This window comes from Strix uralensis, chromosome 3 (genome assembly GCF_047716275.1).
Source record: "Strix uralensis isolate ZFMK-TIS-50842 chromosome 3, bStrUra1, whole genome shotgun sequence".
Taxonomy (NCBI): Eukaryota; Metazoa; Chordata; class Aves; order Strigiformes; family Strigidae; genus Strix; species Strix uralensis.
This window is the reverse complement of record NC_133974.1, coordinates 92,184,521-92,207,405: the sequence shown is the minus strand read 5'-3', so window position 1 is coordinate 92,207,405 and position 22,885 is coordinate 92,184,521. Positions and strand designations below refer to the sequence as shown.

The window sequence follows — 22,885 nt, the reverse complement described above, 5'->3', positions numbered from 1 at the left end:
TCTCAGGAGATCAGTCTAACTCTTCAAGTGGGCATGGTGATCTTTCATTATCCTTATGGTGAGCTTTCCTATTATTGGGAAAGTCATCCAAACCTGAGGAGAGCAAGGAGCACCCTGGTGATAACACTGGGACGAAAACTTCTCCCTTTGGCGAAATAGGCATTTTGGGGGGACTCAGTGCTTCTCAGGAGTTTTTTGGATTAATGTCCACTGTCACTCTACAAAAATGTTGTGAGAATGAAAGACAGGAACCGTTTTGCCAACATGCCTTTATCTACAAGCACAAGGTGAGGACCACTTTCTATGTCCTCCTGAATCATCTGCAGTCCATAGTCTAGGAACTACTCACTTGCTTTTTGTTGCCTTAATGTAGTTTTTCTTAAATTAAGTATTTACTAGACTGGAGAAAAAAGACTAGAAATATGTGAATGACTGGCTCCTAAATTCTTTGTCTGGGCAGGAAAAATTAAAGCACAGTTGCCTTCACAGTAAATGAAATATGTTTGTTCAACACCTCTTACTTTTTAAAGATAATTTCATCAAATTTAGCTTCAGAGTTGTCTTTGGAAAACAAATTTTCCAAAATGTTTCCCAGATCTAATCAGCATTCTCAAATCTTCTCCAAACTGTTAGACTTGAGATTGCATTTTTTCATAAACAAGACATTAAAAAAATTGCGCAGATCTAAATGTGATGTAACACTTCAATAATTTCAAAGACAAAAACTATTAAACGGTTTTGTGCTATTAAATATGATGGTAAGGTTGGCAACATAGTATTGTACTCCAATGTAATTAAGTTCTTTCAATTTTCCCATGAAACTTAGTCGCTTCAAAGTGTGTTCTCAGAAAATGCTAACTTCTCCAAGCTAGGTAAATCACGCCAAAGTGTAATAGTCTCTTCATTAATCTTACTTTCGTGTAATGAGGTATTTCAGAGACTTTTTTTTCATGACTTTTCAAAAACAGAACTAGAAAGATCAAGAAAGAGAACTGGGAATAGGGAGTTCAATAATGAGAATTTCAATTAGAACATAAGACAGATGAAAGAAAGAATAATGAAAATAGTAAGGGAAATTAAGAGCCTTTAATCTGAAGTAAAAGTACAGATAACAATACTACTTCGAGTTTGAAGAGGAGGTGTATGCAAGGTGAAATACTACAGATCCATACAGCTGAGTATGATTTATAGATCAGTTCGGTATCTTTTCCTAGAAGAATAATGACATGAAGGTATTTAAAAATATTCATTTGATCACTACTTTCACAGTGTGTATGTGCAGAAAATAGTAAAATGTATCTTAGTTTGGTAAATAAATCTAAGAATAGAATTAACAGACAGTAAAATCCAAAATCAAATTGGGTATTTACATAATAAAAATAAATATTGCACGGACCCAAAATAATCTGTGTATAAGGGGTCTGTGTCCTCTCACTTCACTGCATTCACAACTGAGTGCTCTCCAGCATGGTGGGAACTGCTGAGTGTGCCTCCTACATTGTTCTCTAAAACACCTGGTACTGACAGCTGCCAGGAAAGGGGAATGGACTTAGTGACTGTTCTTCTGATTTGCAGTGGTAACTCCTGCAGTGCCATTGCAGAAGTCAAAAAACACCCAAACGATTGGGGGTGGGGGGGAAGGAAGGAAGGAAGGAGGGAAGGAAGGAGGGAAGGAAGGAAGGAAGGAAGGAAGGAAGGAAGGAAGGAAGGAAGGAAGGAAGGAAGGAAGGAAGGAAGGAAGGAAGGAAGGAAGGAAGGAAGGAAGGAAGGAAGGAAGGAAGGAAGGAAGGAAGGAAGGAAAGAGAGAAAAGGACAAAACAAGATTTCTCTTCTCCAGCTGGAGATACTATGGACCTGAGAGACATCCCTACTATGGAAGCTTGCTCACATGCTCAGCTGGTGTACACCACCAGAGCTTCCTTGTCTTCAGTGGGGCTATTCCAGTTGACACCAGCTCAGATCTCACCCATAACATTTACACTTCCCAGTCAAGTCCAAGTTTAATACTGCGAAGAAGGACAAATAGTAAATGCATCTTTCAGTTACTGTGGAGGAATTAGGAGTCCTGTAAATCTGCATGCCACCTTGGGACGTAGAGCTTGGGCCACTTTCCTCTTGGCACGAGGTGAGGGACATAGGAAGCAGTGTGCTCTTTTCAGCTCGATGAAAGCCGAGTCTGAAGGATATCTTTTAGCAGCCACTAATTAATATAGTTAGTTAGCTAACTAATATGCACAGTTGCTGGTCTCCAGAGAAAAATGTTTGGGCTTTGTCACCAATGGAACTAGCTGTTTTGTCCTAGTCTGAAGCCCAGCAGCAAAGGAAAACATATGCAATTAATGGGTAATTAAGTGATCAGAGCCCCAAAGTAAAACAGGAGCTGCTTCATCTGTGACCTGGGATATAGAGGGTAGTACAGCTAGCCACTGTGAGTGGTGGTGCTAAATGAAACTCCTCTGCTGTTCATTTGTGCAGCTGCTTTCACCACAATTATCTGCTGTTTCAGTATATTTTGCAGTAGTATTTTTGTCCTATCTGCTGGATCCTTAAAATAACAAATAGTGTCTTTGCTGCAATGACAATGGGTTATTTAAAGGAGTGTGCAGAGTTGCTGATAAAGGGGGAATTCCAATTACAGGCAAAACTGCTTGGGATTGCTTTGTGGTTGAACAGGCAAGGGCAAAAAGCATGTTAGTAATATCAGATCATAATTTTCTTTAAAAACAGATTAAGTTTTCGTGACCCACAGCATTAAAGTTCTTTTTACATAGACATCCTTATTAAAAAGGTCTCTCTTCACTTGTGGCTGGATCTGTTTAGATGGTTGGATGATACATTATCAACACTGAGAAAACAAGCCATTTAGTTTAAGATCTCAAAATATGAGATTTGCTTGAGTCTGGGATAAGGAAGTTATTTTGCTATTTTAGCACAAGAAGTTATCCATCATAACAAGGTATCCTGTCACCAGCAGGGCCAGTTCACCACTTAAGAGCTATTTTTTTATAAATCACTGAATTTTGCCTTATGCAATTTGTTTATTTAGAACTCCTGCTCCTTTGGATAGGGACTATATCTCCTTAAGGTCAGGTATAATTCAATGTGCACCTATCTTCGCTTTTATTTCTGGTGTATAAAACAAAAATACCTGTTTGCTTTTGAAAACAACTGTCTTTGCAGCTATGCTACCAGGGCACACCGGTTTCATTTAATATTTTATCCAGTCCTTTTAATATAGAATGCATTTATTTGTTACTCAATGAAACATCACCTTGAGTACATTAACAGCACATTAAACTCCTGTCCAGCTGCGGTTTCACAACAAAAGGAGTGGCTCTCAGTGCAAACCTACGCCCCAATTATCCCCAGCCCGAAGTTGGTGATTTGTGGAATTCTCCTTTTGGTCTTTCCACGGGGATAGTGGCTGCCAAAGCATTCTCACAAAACTGGGGTTCCCTAAAATAAGTAACATTTACCTTCAAAATTATGCTGTATAATTTAAAATTAGTCACATAATCTGAAGACACTCTTTATTCAGTTTTAAAAGTTATATATACCAGTTGAAGGTGGCGATAAACTCAATTAACTAGGCTGATATAAACCTTATTTAAATCAAATTAAGTGCATTTCTGCAGCAGTTAGCATCTATTTCATTAAATGTGATTAAAACCTGCTTGGGAGTTAAATTGGTATGACTTTGAATATAGATAAAGCCAAGGGAAGACAGAACTGGCAGCCAAGCCTGACCCAGGCTGGAAAGTTTGGAGTCCTTCTTTGTACCCAGAACACCAGAGCTTTGTTTGTTTTAATTAAAACTGGGATCCTGCAGAATGTAATGGATGTTGTTTGGAAAAGCTGCCCGCTTGTTTCTGATAATTGGATTTTTCTAGCCCAGATTAATATCCTACTATGCCACTTCACTGTGTCCGAGAGGATTCCTCCAAATAATTAAAAAATGAGAGCTGAAGTCTGTAACCACCTCATTAAGATAAACTGACAACAACATCTTGGGTTCAAATAAGGAGTTCCTTTCTTTTTTTCTGGAAAGAGGCCACAGTTTGTTTAGCCTGGCAGCAGCAAGGAACTGATTTTTGTGTATGCAAAAAAAGTTTTTTAAGCCATTACTGCTGAATCATTGTGTCTCAAGTAACACAAAATTGGACTAGTAAGATTTGACAGGGATCTGTGGAAACTAATTTTGAGATGGTTACAGCGACCAAATAATGAAAAATAGAATATATGTGAAAATGTAAATATTTTTAGAGAACTTCTGGCACGTAGTCTCACAACACAGAGACTGACAAACACACCTGCCGATACTTGATGCTAGAAATAATAGCTATTCTGTTTATTCATCAAAATTATATTACCTGTTTGTGGTTTATGCTGAATATATTATGTAGCAATATATTTAGTGCTGTTCATTAAGAAGAAGTATTGCTTACTATAGGATCAGCTGGTATTATGACATATCTCATTCACAAGTGCTGGGTTTTTGTTAGTTTCTGCATTTTTTTTCTAAAGAATCGATACAGAAAACTTCTGATACAATTTAGCCCTAAGAAATATACAACCTGAGAAAGCTGGCTACCCTATCTAGGAAGAAGCTGTTGGAAAGCCTCAGTGGAAAAATATTTGCAGGCACTGGAAGAGAATGGGAGGGATAAAAAGGTCCATGTGAATGTTTAAAAGATATATGAAGATGACCAGAGCTGTACCAATGAACAAGATCAGGGGGTCATCTGCAGTTGCATGTGCTTGTGTTTATCACATATGCAAGTCACTGAGGCTCTGCTTAAACAGGGTACTGAGATACAAATCTAACTTTAAACCTGAGAGCAGACCGATGGTCCTTGCACACATTGAAATCTTTGTAGGCTTGCAGGGCTTCTATTGCTTTGTGAGACCTGGTTTTAGACTGAAACTTGTGCAGTGCATGGCTTTACTCAGAACTCCTTTCCAGGGCAAAGTTCACATCAAAAGCTGTAAAATCCAGTAATGTCACATTTAGAGAGGTAAATTTTTAGTGTCCACTTATAAATATATATTCTTTTAAAGCAATATTAAAGAAAATCATATTTCTGGCTCCGATAATCAGCAGTACCTTGTATACTATATGTCATCTGTTTGGACTTCTGTAAGGCCTTTGACATGGTCCTCCACAACATCCTTCTCTCTAAATTGGAGAGATATGGATTTGATGGGTGGACTGTTTGGTGGATGAGAAATTGATTGGATGGTGGCATCCAGAGGGTAGTGGTCAACAGGTCAATGTCCAGATGACATGATGACTCAATGTCAGTGACAAGTCCCTCAGGGGTCTGTACTGGGACCAGTACTGTTTAGTATCTTCATCAGTGACATAGACAGTGGAATCAAGTGCACCCTCAGCAAGTTTGCAGACAGCACCAAGCTGTGTGGTGTGGTTGACACGCCTGAGGGATAGAATGCCAACCAGAGGGACCTGGACAAGCTTGAAAAGTGGGCCTGTGTGAACCTCATGAGATTCAACGAGGCCAAGTGGAAGGTTCTGCACCTCGGTTGGGGCAACCCCCAGTATCGATACAAGCTGGGGGATGAAGGGATTGAGAGCAGCCCTGCTGAGAAGGACTTGGGGAGATTAGTATATGAAAAGCTGAACATGAGCCAAAAATGTGCATTTGCAGCCCAGAAAGACAACCATATCCTGGGCTGCATCAAGAGAAGTGTGGCCAGCAGGTCAAGGGAGACGATTTTCCCCCTCCACTCTCATGAGACCCCACCTGGAGTACTGTGTCCAGCTCTGGGGCCCCCAGCATAAGAAGGACAAGGACCTGCTTGAGCCGGTTCAGAGGAGGGCCATGAAGAAGATCAGGAGGCTGGAGCACCTCCCTTATGAGGACAGGCTGAGAGAGTTGGGGGTTCTTCAGCCTGGAGAAGAGAAGGCTCCAGGGAGAACTTATCGCAGCCTTTCAATGCTTAAAGGGGGTCTGTAAGAAAGATGGGACAAACCTTTTAGAAATAGGACAAGGGTAATGGTTTTAAACCAAAAGAAGGTAGATTTAGACTAGAAATTTTTTACAATGAGGGTGGTGAAACAGTGGAACAGGTTGTCCAGAGAAGTGGTAGATGCCCCATCCCTGGAAACATACTTACATAACAAATGCCACTTAAAAGAATGTAAGGAGAGCAGTGGTGATATTTGTAACTCAATAAGTACCAGCTGAAGGAAATATCCTTGCACGAAGAAGTGGAGGGCTGTATTTTATTCTCCATTTGGGATGTGCATTACAGTTTTGTAGTAAGATAGGGGTGAGATGTTTCTTTCCATATTACTTAATTTGGGTATTTTCTTCGGGCCACGTAGTTCCACAGGATATATTAAATAGCTATTATAGAGATTTCATGTGCTGGGTGAATAGGCAGATCCAAAAAGTGTATTTGAAAACACTTTCCTCCAGGTGTTAGTTGAAAGGTGGGAGGTAATGAAGGTGGTAGGTACCAGCAGGCACAGTGATTGTATCTGAAATACCTGCACATTTTGCCTAGTTTTCTGAGGTATTTGTTTGCAATGTGTAAGAAGCTCATATCATAACTTTTCCTAAATGAAAGATGGAAGCTATATGCAAATTATATAAATTTTATCTTAATTTGGGGGATATGTTCTTGAGATGTTTTTGGGTGAAATACTGTATGAGAACATCTATTTGGGGCCAACTCAGTGAATCAGTCTAGTGTGCTGTCTGGAGGGGTGGCATGTGGTAGATGACACAGGCGGAGGACAGGAAGTGAGGCATTTTCTAGGCTGCTCCTTTCCCTAGTAAGCAGTGTTAGATGCTGGCCATCAGTGTGGTAGAGACTTCCAGAGGCATAAGCTGTATCCAGACCATCCTGCTCAGCATATTCTTTTGGATGCATCCTCCACAAACTGGTTTAATCTTTCTGAAGCCATTTATACTTTGGCAGTCACAACATGTTGTGGAAATTAATTCTGCATTTAGCATGTAGGATGTCCCTGTTTCCTGGTGTTGATGTAATTCCCACTTGCCTTGTGCTCATCTGCAGAGATCCTGGGACGTCACTGCCCAGGATTTCTCTACTTTCCTCCCAGCAGTGTTCAGGTTAAAGTGCTTGCTACTCTACATACCGTGTGTTCGTTTTCTGCATGCCAGACTGCTGCATGCTGACAAATACCTGCCAGCAGCTATGGGTTTTGTCTTGGGAAATTCCAGGTAAACATGATCCCTCAGCCTCTTGCAGGTAACAGCTGCTACTTTTGCTCAAAGGGAATTCCCACTGACTTTGATCTGTAGGAGAGGACATCACCCCTGGTTTGCTTTGCTCCAGTGAGGTAACAAACATTAGCTAAAATGTTTGTCAAGGACATGTGATAGCAGTTACTTCACAAGCATCAGGCCAGACTTTTCCAGCACTTACCTTAGTCATGCACACTTTGCTCTTAACGGAGTTCTTGTCTATCCACCCCAGTGAAAGCACAACTGGAGTCCGAGCCAAAGAGCAGCAAGTAAGAATAGGACAAATACCAGTTATTTCTCTGGTATGACCTGTGGAAATCTGCAGTCGTGTTGGATTTTGGCCTTTTTACCTTCTAAATTTGCTGTCTTTGGTGCATGGAAAAGCACTGAAGCTTTTAGGAGGTCTGCTTTTCATTGCATAATGAAGAAATATTATTCCTTAAAACAAAATAATTATTAGCTGTTCTTACTTTGGGCGTGATGCACTGGTCAACCTCCTGGGCTTATTTTATGCTAGGCACTGTAGAAACTTGTAGTAAAATTGCTTGCCTGAGGGAGCTTAACAAACACATCCTGAAAAGTGAATGAAATGGGAGAGGAGCTGAGTGGGCAAGAAAAGAAAAAGGGAAAGGAGGGTAGCAAATATGACATGAGACACATAATTCCTAGTCAGTCTTGTGACCCAGTCTCAGTGGTCGAAGGTGCATTGAGCATTTACACTAACTTTTCCAGAGTTTCAGCATTAAAGTTTTGGTATCTTGTGTCATTCTAGCCTGAGTAAAGCACAAAGATCCTTTAAAATAATTGCATTCCCCACATTTGGGGGGTGTGTGTCAAACAGGAAGTCACTTAGGCAATGCAGCATCCTGCCTTCTAGTCATCAAGGAAAGATCTTGGGGATTGTGTAAGGGCGTTTTCTCTGTGCAAACATATGATAATATTACTTAACATGGATAGGCCTATTGAGAAAGGCCCAAAATGTTCCAGGCACTTTCAGGAGAAGACAGGCAGCCAGTGCAGAAATGGGATTTTTTTTGAGTGTGTACCCTAATTCATAATCACTTGTCAGGGGTGCTGTGCTTCTCTGTAGCAATACTTCTCCTGCACAGCCATGCTCGCAGGTGAGAACAGCTGCTGAGTGCAAGTGAACATTTTGAACGACTCCAATGCTGTGGTGCTTATTCTCATTACATGGACAGACCCTGCCACCATGCTGTTGTCCTTGGCCTTGGAGAGGTTCAAAGGAAGCTTTGCCTCATGTTCAATGGCCAAGGTCACTATCCAGGTCCAGACATATCTGGTTGTGAGCCCCATCTCCACCCCAAGCTTGCTGTGTGACAGTCACTCTGGTTTTCTGAGTCTTGTTCCCTCTCTGCTAAGTTGGAGACAGCAGTATTTCTATGCCTCACAGTGGGACCACCCTTTATCTCTCTGGGTATGTTCTCTTTGTCATCTTATAAATTCTGTCAGGACAAAACCTGGGGATTTTTATACATTTTCCTACTCTGGTTGACTGGAGCAGTAGCAGCAGATCCAGCCATGCTGCTGGTGATGTGACAGCCCTGGAGCTGCAGATGGCTCAAGAGCAGCACACACAGAGGCCCACAGCATGCATGTTGGGCAGTCAGCCTGCCTACACACCTACCTCTGATGAGTGCCAAGTGTATACCGTATAAGATATACTACATTGTGGTACACGCTTCTGAAATGCAGAAGCCCACTGCAGGTGTTGATCAGTTTCTCTATGCTCTTAGGGTCAATGTGATCCCTGGGGTGGAGATGCCCTGTGGTGGGCTCCTGCACTTGCATAGTGGGCTGGTTCTGTTGAAAACTGATCCTCGACTGCCACCTGCTGAGATTTGAGGAAAATGCAGCAGAAGTTCCTGTCTGTTCAAGGCTTCTTCACGCCGGAACCTAAAGCCGTCACTGTGCGCAAAAATTGAAGTCGGTAGCCAGTGGGAGATGCTAAACACAATGTCTCTGGATTTGTGAATGAAAATCAGCCCACATTTTCAGGTGCCCGAAGAACTATGGCCTGAATTGCCGCTCTGGGGATGCAGCCAAGAACTCCACAGAGTGAGAAAAATACGACATAGTAGCAGCTAACAGGTTATAGTAACCCCTTACATGAGGTCATAGAAATAAAGTGCTAGAGTGTTGTCTAATTACAGAAAGAGGAGCTCATCAGGAGAATTTTGAAATCATAAAGATGCCACTGCAGCATTAGATGCAGGAAAATTTTCCTTTTTCTTAAATAAATCCAATACTTACATGATATAAATCAAATCCAGCTCAAGCACTGTGCACCAGTACCTTAGAAGGCTGCATTTTGTTTGGCACCATGATGTTATGACAAACTTGTTGCTGATCTTCTTAGTCATGCTCTTTGCTCTTTTTCAACTGACTGTTGTGCAGTTTGCAAAATACTCCACAGATCCTCATACTTAAAATAAAGGTAATACTTATCCACCTATATCAAAACCTTTTCTAAGCAGGGCTATTTTGCCATGTATGTTTACAATGCCTAGTAAAACAGGATCTCATCATAATTTATGATGTCTGGAGGGTAGTCTGAAATGAAAAGAAGACTGCTCTGACCCCATTTATGGGTATCAGGAATGTTTTATTTTTAAAACTGCGATGGAGAAAAAAAAAAAGGAGAACGGGGAAAGAAACAAAACAAAATCCAAACCAAAACAAAACCTGTGCTTGTATCTACAACTAACAAACCTCTAATGCCACCTGCAGGAAACACTGAAAATGAGAATGAATTATCCAGCAGACTACTAATTGCATTATTCTTGTTATTGCTTTATTTTAAAACTTATATAAAAATACTGAAGGAATTTTAAGAAACTTAGATAAGCAACTGTGAGTATAAGAAACTGGGTGTATTTTTAAATACCCAAATGATAGGAGTTTCTTTTTAACCCTGCTCTAGACACCAAATCTTTGTAACCCAGAAATGGTCCTATTATTCAACTTTAATTTTCTCTTTCTTCACTCCTAAATTAGCCACCCCAAAATTATCCTAAAATACATTTGCATCTTTTAATGTGGAAAGGATAGCTTATTAGCAGCACTGTAACTCCTTAAGGGCATCACTTTAACACTCAGCAATACAGGAAAAAAACCCCACCCTGTTACAGAGCGAGTGCATACAACCCCAAATACAGCACTGGCCCCTCATAATAGAACATAGAAATAGCAAAACAGTGAGGCCTATATTTGAATATCTTTAAAATGTTTTATGCCAGCATGAATCTGCTGATACCTGAACAGTTGTACTGTGGCACTAAAATGGAGAATCCAGGCCAATTACAATTCTTCCTGGCAGCGTATTATAAAATTATTACGCAGTATTCAAAAGCATCTTCTTTGCTCATCATTCACTGGTGACAGAACTTAAGCTGCAGAGAAGGCTATTAAGTCAACTTAAAAACTGTCAAGTCCTGTACAGTGTTGTGAGTGCAAATCCTAAAAGAGAGGCTATTAGAAGCCAAAGGGTTTTTTTCTCTGCATTTTGCATACATCTGTTGCATGCTCTTCACTCTGTAAATATGCACAAACACTGCTGCTCTACAGAAGAGAAATGGGAAGTAGTTTGGGTGGACAGAACACCATTAAACAGGGAGCATAGTATTCAAAATAAAACAAGAAAGAAATTATTAGCTGTGTAGATTTATCTCTAAAATATCTCTAAGGTAGGGGCTTGTTTTCATTTTGAGATACAGCATAGAAATACAGTGTAAAACTATAATAATACAATATTAAGATGAACCTCTAGCTGCAGCAGTAGCAGATTTTAAAACAGACATATAACGTTTCACAAAGTAACAGGATAAAGATAACAAATATACCAAAGTAGTTTAGACATCAAGTTATTAGGTACCCTTTAAAATACTTTCAGATGAGAAGGATGGAAGCAAAAAAGTATTTGTACCCAGTTACCTTTACTGAAAGAAAAATAAACAAGCTGTTTGTGTCATTTATGCATTTTCTTCCTGAAAGGAAAAAAGGACTTAGAACATTCAGGACCCTTCTCATTTAAATGTCTGAAACAAAACACAATAGAAGTCATCAACAGTTTGGAAAACAAAGGCTGTCAGTTCATCCACTGCAGACTTCCTGATAAATCCTAACCCCAGTGAGATTTAACAGGCCACATTGTTAACAGCAAAGACCATGCAACCAGTAGCACAAAGGAAAACTTTAAGCCTGACTTTATCAGACAGACCTACAACACATTAGTGCTCTGATGAAAACAGCACAATAACCTTGAGGATACTTGTTGGCCTAATTCATTAAGAAAATAAAAGAGAATAATTTACTGAGATTTTCAATACTCACATAGGAGAACAACTAATAAAATATATATCTGAGTAATTGATGGATTTTGACACGTAATGATTTCACTTCCAGTTGGACCTTTCTGTTGCACTGGTCACTGCCTCGGGAAAAAGGTCTTCCCACATCTGCCTGAATGCAGTATCATTAGGCAGACTCAGCAACAACACAAGTAAATAAAAATTTGCTCACCTGATGCTCACCAGGCTGGATTTTGACTGGAAAGCAAGAGAAGTTGAAATGCTTTCCACTTCATCTTCATGCTTTCCATCCTTGTTTCTGGGGAAACTGAGCCATAACTATTCTAAGTGACTTCCTAGAGTCACTGAGAAGTACAAAAAATTCCCTAAATCCTTGATCTAAAGCATGGCTCTTAAATGACCACAGGCATATATAGTCAGATACTTCTCAGTACATTACTGGTCCCATATTTTATTGCATTTTTGCAATATTGATGGTGTAGCAAAATAAACATTTCCAGGGCAAAATACAAAAAAGGACTTAACAAATATACGTATTAATACATTAAATACTTTAAATAAAGTGTATATTAAAATGTAGTTGAAGCTACATACATAGTTTCTTCCATGTTGCCTAGTAATGTTATTTCCAAAATACAAAGAAGCTGGATTTTCTGTGTGACAAAGTTGTTCTTGAATATAGTCGACAGAAAAATGGTGACAGACAGCCATGAACAGACTGAACAGACACTGGAAAACCGCTGAAATGATGAGTAGCGTTTTGTTTTCCTCACAACATTCACTTCTTAAGTCAACTAATCATCAACATATATTTTGAAACTTGGAGAAAAGTATCTCAGATTTGGTATTTTAAACTTGCCTTATAAACTTTGATATCTCTAGGTGACTGACAGAGGATTTTGTTTGGAGGCTTTCTTTTTCCCCCCGCATTTTTACTTTTTTTTTTCCCCACAAAATTACAAATTTGCCTAGTCTCTGTGATATGAATGGAAGTTTCTTCGGACGAAAGTCCATTTAAAACAAACACAGCCTAAACACATGCTTGCAGCACGCAAGCTGACAAGGAGCTGGTACTAAATATATGTACTGAGCATGATCTTGCTAGAAAAGCTGGCTCTCTTCCATTACTTTTTATTGTGGTCCTCTGCAAACTTTGTCCCAAATGCTAGATACCATCGTGATTCACAAAGATACGGCAATGCAACCGACGAAATAGATGATGGAGATCAATTAGCTGAGGGAGGAGAAGTGGAAGGCAGAAGTCACTTACAGGTGATCTTACAGCAAGGAGCACATAAAACTTCCCCAACCTTGTGAAGTTCCACTGATGTAAATGGCAGCATTTTCCTATGTTACATTAGACCCTATGCGAAGTCATCAGCTGGTCTTTGGTTAGGTGTTGACCTGAGAAACATGGCTTGCACTTCTAAAAGACTGACATTTCATATATAAGCACCATAATTGAATTTCATATTTTTTTAAAAAACATCTAGTTTTCTAGTACTTGAGGGCTGTTCAGCAGAAGGCTCTCATGCAACCTTGTTTTTAGCAGATGGAATAAAAGGTCAAAAGATGCTATATGGGGCAGGGAACGTGATTCTTTGTGTCTAGGTCCCTTGCAACATAGGCAGAAAGTTGCCGTTTTTGCTTTAGGCACAGCTGACATCATCTCTGCATTGTTATGTCTCTTGTATGTGCACAGCGTGATCTAGAAAGTGAGTTATAATGGAGACAATCCCACTGCAAGGCTGATAGTAAAAGCCATGCACAAAAGAACAGTATACCGCTACATACAGCAGAGATACATTGCGTTTCTCTTTGTTGTACTTCTCAACGTGTTCAAATGATTTCCAGATGATGAGTTTTGTTAGTATAGAATTAAGGTAGGATTTTAAATTCCATTTAAAGGCCTCAAGATAACCTGGGAGTAAAAATCCCCACATTATAGAGCCAAAGTTGAAAAAAGAATCACTAACTATGTGAACAGGAGAAATTGCTGTGATGGATCAGACTACTTCAATTTCCTTCAAAACCCTATTACTGGTGGTGTCAAATGACAGAAGCTTCAGAGGAAAAGACAAATAGAACTGGTTCAGGTTAGCTGGGGCACAGGCAGTTTCCCATTGCCTGTATTTTGGGAAATAGGAGAACATTTAGCTGTTACCCCATCCAAACACCTTATCTCTTTGCATTAACATAGTATTCTAATTAAAGGTAGTTACCTCCTGTATGAAACATCCCAGTCACCACCCAAGAACTCAAACTTTGTGCTAAAGTTTTTCAAGCGCCTAAGAAAATGTCCTCATTTCTGACGCTGACACCGTTCAGCTTAATGCATTACACATACAAAGCTTCCTCAACAAGAACAGAGATGCTGTGCTGTGCAGATCTGTGACACTTGTGATGCAGCTCATTGGCACAGCCAAGCGCCTGTGATAGAGGCTGTGTCCTCCTTTACTCAGGCTAACATCCTACCCTCATCTAGAGTGCCTTTAAGTACCTTTCCACCTCTCTCCATCTATCTCCACCCGTCCAGAAGATGGGCAATTTGTTCCATTACCGAACAGAAGTCCATCAGGGGACAGTTTGCTTTTCTGCAGCCGAGAGCCATGATGTGAGCAACCTCCCATCCTCCCAAGTCACACAGAGGTGTGTAGCAATAGCTCAGATACAGCTTTGTGCACTCACAACCTGCTGAAATGGGTCCCCTGGACCTGAGATTACTGTATTTATTTATGTTACCTGCTTTGCACTCTCTTCTTATGCTGCTGCAGCAGCCAGTGCCATAACATCAGGACACGTAGGCATATTTGAGCTGGCATTCAGCTTGGCAAGTCAAATTCAACTAGCAACGACCTGCAGTTAGGAATTCTATAGACACAGTCCGGCCAAGAAGCTTCATAAATACATAATTATGTTCCAGCCTCTGTTTGAAATGATGGAAACTACACCCAGCCATCACATCTAAATGTGAGGTCACAGATTTTGAAGCGTAATTCTGTGCTATTTTAAAAAACAGAACTCTTGCCCCTTCTTGTAAACCTGGTCACAAACATAGTCATCCACAGTAATACAGTGTCAAATGTTTTATAAACAAAATACTTTTATTAGACTAGTACATGGGTTATTTTAAATCAAGAATTAAACTACAGTTGGTATTAAACTATTGTTTCAGTTCATTTCACTAAAGTCAAAGTTACCGTACATTAACCTCAGGAGGCAATATTTATCTGAAAAAAAAAGGGGGGGGGGTGTTTAAAAATATAGATGGAATCTATTTTTCCTCTTTTTATTTGGAGTGTTTTGGCAATGTAATATAAACCAGACAATTTAGCTAACACAGCATAACACTAAGCAAAACCAGAACTTAACTAGAACGGAATATAGACTGTTTTATTGATCTATTCCTGCTTCTGATGTGAAAATTATCCCATCACTACATTTATGTTTCATTTAAATAAACATAATTATTTTTCATTAGGCTTTCTGTAAGAGCTCCATCCAAGAAAAACATCTTGAGTATTCAGAGATACTCCAGATACCTAATCCAGTTTATTGGGTAACTGCTTCTAAGACCACCCCTGGATAGAGAAATCCCTTATATTGTTTCTTCTTGTTTTATAGAAGCATCATAACACTATTGTCCTATCTGGACACTGGTAGTCACACCCGGCCTGGTACAGTACTCAAAAATGGAAAAAATACACTTGGGTGTGGCCTCTACAGACCACACTATCACCTGAGTGTTCAGTTAAGTGTTTTTTCATAGATTCATAGATTTAAGAAAACAGCTGGCCACATGCAAAACAAAGACCCTTTATATAATAAGCAAGTTCAGCATCCCACTTCAGAATGACACAGTGGCAAGAGAATATGAGCTTCAACTTATATTTAAAAATGGCAACCTGGCATATATATATATATATCTCCTTGAAGCCCACAGACAGAATTATGAATTATTACTATTTGTTATTTTAAATCTCAGCTGTATCAGAAATCTCATTCTGGCTGAAGTTCTCCTACCCTGATGCTGTGCAAAGAATGCAGAGTTATACTGCAGCTCCTTTGGGATGTTGTTGTAAGCAAAGTTGTGGCTTTTGTACCAGACATATGGTTAAAACAGATTACTTGGAATACATTTTCTTTTCAGGGATCCAGCTAACCTTTTGGATACATTTCTATTTTTACACAATATTCCTCATAGGCTCAATGATCTTTATTATTCTCTCAAATGTTGGTTATAAGGAATGTTATTAAGCAACGCTTTGCTCATCAGCTAAACCAGTGACTGTCTCCATGCTCTTCCAAATGCAAAATAAAATCTTAGGCCTCTTCAGTAACAAAGGTGTGTCAAGTCAGTTCCACTGGCTCGTGTTACATGTGGCAACTTACGATACCACTGTAATTGGATCCTTTTTTAGCACATGCCTATTTCCTCAAAAGGTACAGGTGGGGCCTGACTCTGTTCTCTTCATTGATCCTGATGTCTCAGAGGTCTTGGCTAGACAACATGAAGAACCTGGACTGCTTTAACTTTTTTAAGTGGCAACTGGATGAATTTTAATGAGCATTTCTGTTTTTTGTTTGTTTTTCTCCCCTCAATGTTGGAGCAACATATTTGATGCAGCCTAAAAACTCTTTGCCAAATGATTTAACTCCAATCAGTAACAGCCTCCTCTAAACTGAATCTGCCATCCTATGCAAGACTTCACTACATTAACTTAAATTTATCTCAAGTTAAACAAAGGAACCTTTCTTTTATACAGGATTCCTTCTATACACCCATTTCCTGGTAGGTTTCTGTACTTTTTGCTGATCTTTTATCGCTGCCCATGTGCCAGACGCTCTTCTGCCTGTACCTCAACATCCCTGTTCTCAAAAGATTTGTGATGGATTTATTCCAAAATATAAAATTTGATTGTCCATATATGGTCAGATATTCAGCCCAATGTATATACAGCCAACAGGTTTTGAAAAGCACAGGTCTTCCAACAAGTGTTTATGTTTCCATTTAAGATGTGAATATTTTCCTATTTTATAGTAAGAATATGAAGTACAGAAAAAATAAATTATTAAGATAATGATCTTAGTGTTTTAGAGAGTCAGCTCCTGCATCTAATGGAAACAGTACATACGCATTATAAAGTTGTACACAGTACTATAACGCGTACGACATAATTTTCCAATTTCCCGGAAGAGAGTCATGAAAGCCATTTACAAACAACTAGCTCGTATTTTCTCCAGAGTAAATCACATGAAATACACGTAGAAACTGGAGTAAGGAGGGATAGCATAGCAGTGCCATTAAAACAGTCAAAAAAAAAGTACCGATCCCGCAGCAGCATCTGAGTAGTCATACACCTGAGCAAGACCATGAAGAGTTTCTCCAAAAAGTCTGATCAAAATTCACTAACAAAATCAGACAGAACAATAATATTAGCTTTTAAAGAGTCTGACAGTATGGTAAGGCCATTGAAAATATCCCTGTTTTATCTACTACATTCCAACAAAAATCACGATCTGAATTACAAGTATACTACGTATCTGCATAAGCACCGAGATAATATAAAGTAAAAAACATATCCATCAAGTCCCTCTGATAAATGGTCCCCTATACAAATGCAAATTTTTAATTGACATTTAAGTACTTTTGGCAAGAGGTACAGATTCCATAAAAGAAAAGTCACTGCAAAGTCTGAAAAAAATTATAAAACTTGAAAAAAGATCAAAGGTAGAACATTTGCTCATGGTGATACATAATAAATTCTGTCAATAAATTCTGGTTTTAGAAATGGCGAAATTCGCTCCAGTTCCTGAGATAAACTGCAGATCAACCGTGATTTACCAGATTGTACCACACTCTTTCTCACCTTCTTTTACACACTGCAAACAAGGTCTGAAGTTTCTGCTAAACTTACAAGTCAGCAAAGCCTGTGAAAGATCAAAACATTCACATTTTCTTTTGCACTATAAAGAGACTGGCACCTTAGGTCAGAGACAGCTAGACACAGTTTGTCAAAATGATTTCCAGATAGAGGCAGCTATTTTAAATTAACTGCACTTGAATCTTTTAAAGTAATCTAGTTCTTTGTTTCTATCCTCTTTTCACTGTCAACTGTGCTCTTACTCATCCACCTGCTGTTTAAGAAAGCATACCATCCGTGAGCTCAAAATCCTAGGGTCGAATTTTCTAAAAGAGCGCGAGCCACCTAACATCCCAGCACCTCCCTGACTGTATGCTGGAGCCATCAGTGTGTTTCATTGCTACCAGCCATATGGTCAGTTCCTAACTTAGCATTAACTTTGTGCTCCATCTTCTGTAACACTGCTGGAAGATCCAGAACAGAAGAAATAATATAATGAGGTACTGGGGAGATGTCTACTGGGGTAGTCATCGCTTTGTTTAACCAGACAGTTGCTTTCAAGCCAGCATTCAGGCCTCCTTGAATATCTGTATCTAGAGAGTCACCAACCATAACACACTCTGCCGGCTGCACCCCCAGGAGATCGCAGCAGTAATGAAATATGGATGGCGCTGGTTTCTCTTCCTTCTGCTCTCCTCCCACGACGATGGCGTCGAAGTAGGGCTGACAGGCGCACGCTTCGATCTTCTCCCGCTGCGTCTGCCTGTCGCCGTTCGTTAGGAGCAGCAGGCGGACCCCTTTCCGCAGCTCGGTGAGCATGTCCCGCGTGTCCTCGGCCAGGGTGAGGTGCTGGAGGCGGGTCGTTTTCCACAGGAAATAGCACTCGGCGGCCAGGTTGCGGTTCACCTCCCCCCCGATGGTCTCTTGGATCGCCTCCTCCCAGTGCGAAATCCGCAGGTCGGTGATGCACATCTTGGCGGGATCGTGGCACTCCTTGAGAAGCTTGTCCTGGACCTTCTCGCAGATGACACGGGCTTCTCCCTCGCCGCAGTGGTGCTTCGACCGCAGGGCGCTCATCACCTGCAGCAGACAAGGGGCCCCCATCAGTGCGCTACACGCGCCGGGCCGGGCGCCGCGCCCGCTAACGGCCGCCGGCTGCGTGACGGTGCCGGGCAGGCGGCGCCGCGGCCGGCGGGCAGGGGGCGGGGAGTGGGGGTGGTGGTGTGGGGGGGGCCGTGGCCGTGGCCGCCGGCCCCACGCGGGAGACCCGGGGGCAGTACCTCCCCGGGGGCAGTACCTCCCCGGGGGCAGTACCTCCCCGGGGGCAGTACCTCCCCGGGGGCAGTACCTCCCCGGGGGCTGTACCTCCTCGATGGCGCGCCGCCCGGCCGCCGCCGTGTCGACCAGCGTGTTGTCCAGGTCGAAGAACACCGCCTTGACGCCGTGCACCCCCATGGCGCCGCCTCTCGCGATAAAGGCCGGACCGCCACGGCAGAGGCGCGACCGCCCCAACCGCCGCCAGAGCAGGCCACGGCGGGGCGGGGCGGGGCCTCGCCCGGGCGCGGGGCGCTGCGTCACGGCCGTGCGGCGGCAGCCAGCGCCGCGGGGCGGGGAGGAACGGCCGCGCCCTCCCTCTGACGTAAACGCGCTCCCTGGTGCGTGCCGCGCCCCGCCGTGGGGGAGCGGCCTGGCGCGGGGCTGTGAGGAGACCCCGCCCGGGTCCCCCGGGGCGGCGGGGGGAGCCGCAGTGTCCCGCGCGTCCCGTGCCGCACGTGGGGCGGCTGCGGTACGCGGGGGGCCGTGGAGGCGGTGGGTGGGTGGGGCCGCTCCTGTGGTTTGGGGTTTGCGGCTTGGTGTGTGGGTTTAGGTTGGGCTTTTTTTTTCTTTCTCTGTTGAGAAATGTCTTCTGAGTGAGGCCCCGGGAGTGGCGTCTGGTCTGAAAGTGCCTGTTGAAGTGGGCAGCGTTACCGGGACAGCGCTTCCACCCGGCAGCGGCTGCGCGGCGGCCCCGCGGCTTCCCTGCCCGCTCCCGGCGGCAGCCCCGCGCCCTGCGCGGGCCCCGGGGCTCCGTCGCTGCCTTATCGCTGTCGCGACCGCGGCTGCTGCCGCTGGTGAAACTCTTTATCGCCCTTATAAAATGTCACCAGTAAGTTCTTTTCAGGGTGTCGCTGCGCGGCGCCCGAAGATGCCAAAGTCCGTAGGTTTGTACCCCGGAGCGCTGCTTGAACGGGCCTCGGTGGAAAGGGCCCTGCGCGGAGGAGGAGGAGGAGCAGGAGGATACACTCAGGAGGTGGGGGCAGGCTCGATCCTCCCGGCTCCCTCCGTTGCCGCTGCTGCTGTCCGGGGCGTGTCCCGCTGCAGTCACCTGCGGGCTAAACCAGCCACAATCGGTCACACAGCTCCGGGGTGATTTCTTCATAATAAAGTCAGAGCCAATGACTCCACTATAAATACTTCCTTATCTGGCGGAACTGGCATGATATTTGAAATTCCAAAGGTCACTGTTCTTCTAGAGCAAATGAATCTGAAAGGCATAATAGAACAAGTTTTACCGGTGTATGTACCAGATCATTTTCCCCAGGGTGAAGATTAACAGCAGGGTTGATTGCTCAAGTAATATTCCTATTGTTCTTTGATAACTTGTTTTGATAAACACACTATCCTTTTTTCATGAGCCAGCAAGCAAATTTTGCTGATTTGATTTCTGTTAATACTGCTGATGTCGATTAGACTTTAATAATTAAATGCAGTTCACAAAGCTGGAGGAAATTTTATGTCTTACCAGAGAAAATGGAAGTTCACTCCAGGCCACTTTTGGTTCGAAAACTGCACTTTTGATAGCAATCTCCTTGTCTGATAAGACATTTGGTCACACATAAGGCCAAAAATAATTATGCCAAAGACCTTGGTGTATGGCAAGTAAAACTACAGAAGACAGGCATTTAAGGAGAGGGAGGAATTCTGAGAAAAAACAGATGTGGCTAAGGATCCTGGAGTTAAGGAAGTAGAAGTTTTAATAAAATTGCTCTAGTTGACTTGTAATAAAATGTGCCACTTTTGTATGATAAAATGGAAAAGATGTTGGGCATGTGGATTACACATGCTTCTGCTGAATTACTGTTTTTCAGAATTTATACAGAAGAGTGATTAAACATAGCTGAATTTCTAGGATTCTCTCTGCTTAAGATGACACCTGTTTCTGACAGTCCCATGTTCCAGTCACTGAGCAGTGGATCCTATGAAATGTGTAGCTTTCAGAAAAGGTACATTTACATAAAAGTAATAATCTTTGTGCTTTCTTTGTCAGTTGTTCAAAGAGGTCATAATTGGAAAATAAATGTCTTAAACGATTTTATAAGATATATATCTTTACTAGAAGCTTTCAGATAGGGAACTGAAGCAGTTAAACAATGGATTATAATTATCTTTTAGACTGATTTTATTTTCATTTTTCTCATCAAGTGACTGTGTGGAAAGCTGACATTCACTTCGCAGTAGGACGTGTTACAATTGTAAAATGTGCTTTTGTGTATACTTACAAAAGGCACTGCAAGGTGGTTTAACTTGAGCCATTTGCCATGCTGTATTTGTGTGAATGCCATGCTTAGCAAATAAGGCCATTCATGACAGCTTTTTCTATCAGCATTTCAGCATGCGTGATCTGTGTACGATTGTACGTTTTCAGACGTGCAGTACCTGCTTATTGCTGTTTCTGCAGGTTTGTTGGAGGCTAGAAATGCCTCACAGAAGCTTGGAGCCAGGAAAAGAAAGGTGATCAGAAACCTAAGTAGGAGTCAAGTTAAAACATGAGGTGCGTTTCACATTCTAAAGGTGATAATGTAAGAATGCCATTTTGGTATCTTTAAATGAGGTCCGTACATAGAATTATGGAATTGCTCTAGGTGGGTTTTAACAAGGAAGAATGTCATGAACATGTCAAAGAAAACCTGTTTTCATATGGAAATAATAGTTTATGAATTATGTGACTCATATCATGGTTTCTCTTTTTGTTCTACAAGATGATTATGCTTAGGAGTTTAGTGTTTTGAACTCTCTGGTGGTTTTCTCTGCATCCCTGCTGACATCTGAATGAGTTCCTTGCTGGTTGTGTCGGCGCTGAGAGAGAGCAGGTGTGCTTCCTGGGTGCTGGTGGGTGCCCAAGTTGTTTCCTCATACTAAGGATGAGACCTAAGGCTTACTGCTGTTTTCTTTCTCTCCTCTACAGCTGTCTGGTTTCTACTGGAGAGAGATCTTGAGGGGGTGGGCATGGGAATCAAAGCACAGTCCAATAGGTTATGTGTCTGGGGGATGAGGAATAGATGTTGAGTGCACACAGTGAAACACATCTGCTCCATACTTCAGGTATAGCTTCTGGAAACTAATCTTGGAGATTTATTTTCTTTCCCACTTTTATTATTTTCTTTCCTGCTTCTCCAGAATATATTATTAATTTGGTGGCTGATTTTTTTTTTTTTTTTATCCCGGTAAGAGATTTGCTGTGAAGTGCCTTAATGTTCAGTGATATCCATAACATATTTTAAGTTTAAAGAAGGGTTAAACTATGAGAGATGAGAAATTACTTCCCTGTTGGAGTAAGTTGTTTGTTGGCTAAGACCAAAACAGAACTGAGAAGTTTAAAGAGATCTGAGCAGGCTGAGTGGATTGACTAACAACATTGTGTTCTGATCAGTGCAGACGATCCAGGCTGGAAGGAAAAACGCTTAAGTTACACAGGTTTTTTTCTTCTTAACTTTTCTAAATTCAGTATGTGCACGTTGGCATGATCTCTAAAAAGTGGAAGACCACCTTTGTACAATCAGCTCTTACCAGTACAGGAGGGACGTGGTGAAGCACCGTGTAAAAAAAGTATGTTGATTTTTTTTTTTCTTAATTTACGTTAGCAGTACAGCTTCATTTGAAATGACTTGTGCTTACTGATCTCCTCATTAAGGAATTCCCACAGATGTAGAATTGGAAGGGTGGAGAATGTATGTAAGGGCTGAGGAAAAACTTAAGAGAAATTGCAGCAAAATGGGATGCAATAAAATAATATCCAACCAAAAGGATAGCAACTGAATTTGGAATTCAAAATGCGTGAAATAGTTTTTGTTATGTGCCCTAATTATGGTTTGAATTAATTTCTGTGGGAAGTGCTGAGGTTGAGACCGTTGCAGTATTGCGGCGCAGTGGGATACTGGCACCAAGACCGGGAACACTGGGAGCTGTGGTTAACCCTTGTAGCGGATATGAGCGTTGACCGGCTAGTCGGAGAGGAAAAAGGGCTAATAAAAAAAAAAAAAAAGAAGTATTTGGATGTATTTGGGAAAAGTTGGGTGCGTCACTACTCTCCGCTGTCCAAATCGTACGCGGTTGCTGTATCTGCCGTGCACCATCGGTGTCGGGAAGAGGTCGAGGCTGCTCGGGGCAGTGCCGGTGGGGGGCAGTGCCGGTGGGGGGC

General features: G+C 41.8%; 2 protein-coding genes across 10 annotated transcripts in view; one reads left to right on the top strand and one right to left on the bottom strand.

Annotated features, from left to right (window-relative positions):
• Nucleotides 1-14,646: 14,646 nt before the first annotated feature.
• NANP (N-acetylneuraminic acid phosphatase) lies at nt 14,647-18,988 on the bottom strand. Its single transcript, XM_074863341.1, has 2 exons — nt 18,793-18,988; nt 14,647-18,507 (listed from the first exon to the last, which is right to left on the bottom strand). Exons 1-2 carry the CDS (start codon nt 18,880-18,882, stop codon nt 17,812-17,814), a joined length of 786 nt encoding a protein of 261 aa, XP_074719442.1. The 5' UTR covers nt 18,883-18,988; the 3' UTR covers nt 14,647-17,811.
• Nucleotides 18,989-19,118: 130 nt separating this feature from the next.
• Nucleotides 19,119-22,885, top strand: part of EIF2AK2 (eukaryotic translation initiation factor 2 alpha kinase 2) — a 24,615-nt gene continuing 20,848 nt past the window's right edge. For 2 of the 9 annotated variants that reach the window (XM_074863339.1, XM_074863340.1), the window contains exons 1-2: nt 19,295-20,690; nt 21,146-22,293. The gene's annotated coding sequence lies outside the window, so the exon portion shown is untranslated. Of the gene's footprint in view, nt 19,214-19,294; nt 20,691-21,145; nt 22,294-22,885 lie in introns of those variants that run through there. The other 7 variants (XM_074863338.1, XM_074863336.1, XM_074863328.1 and 4 more) reach the window with 7 other exon arrangements.

Coding starts and splice junctions, on each gene's coding strand:
- NANP (XM_074863341.1), bottom strand. CDS start 18,882: ATGGGGGTGCACGGCGTCAAGGCGGTGTTCTTCGACCTGGACAACACG. Junction 18,508..18,792: donor GGCGGCGCGCCATCGAGGAG/GTACAGCCCCCG, acceptor TGTCTGCTGCAG/GTGATGAGCGCCCTGCGGTC.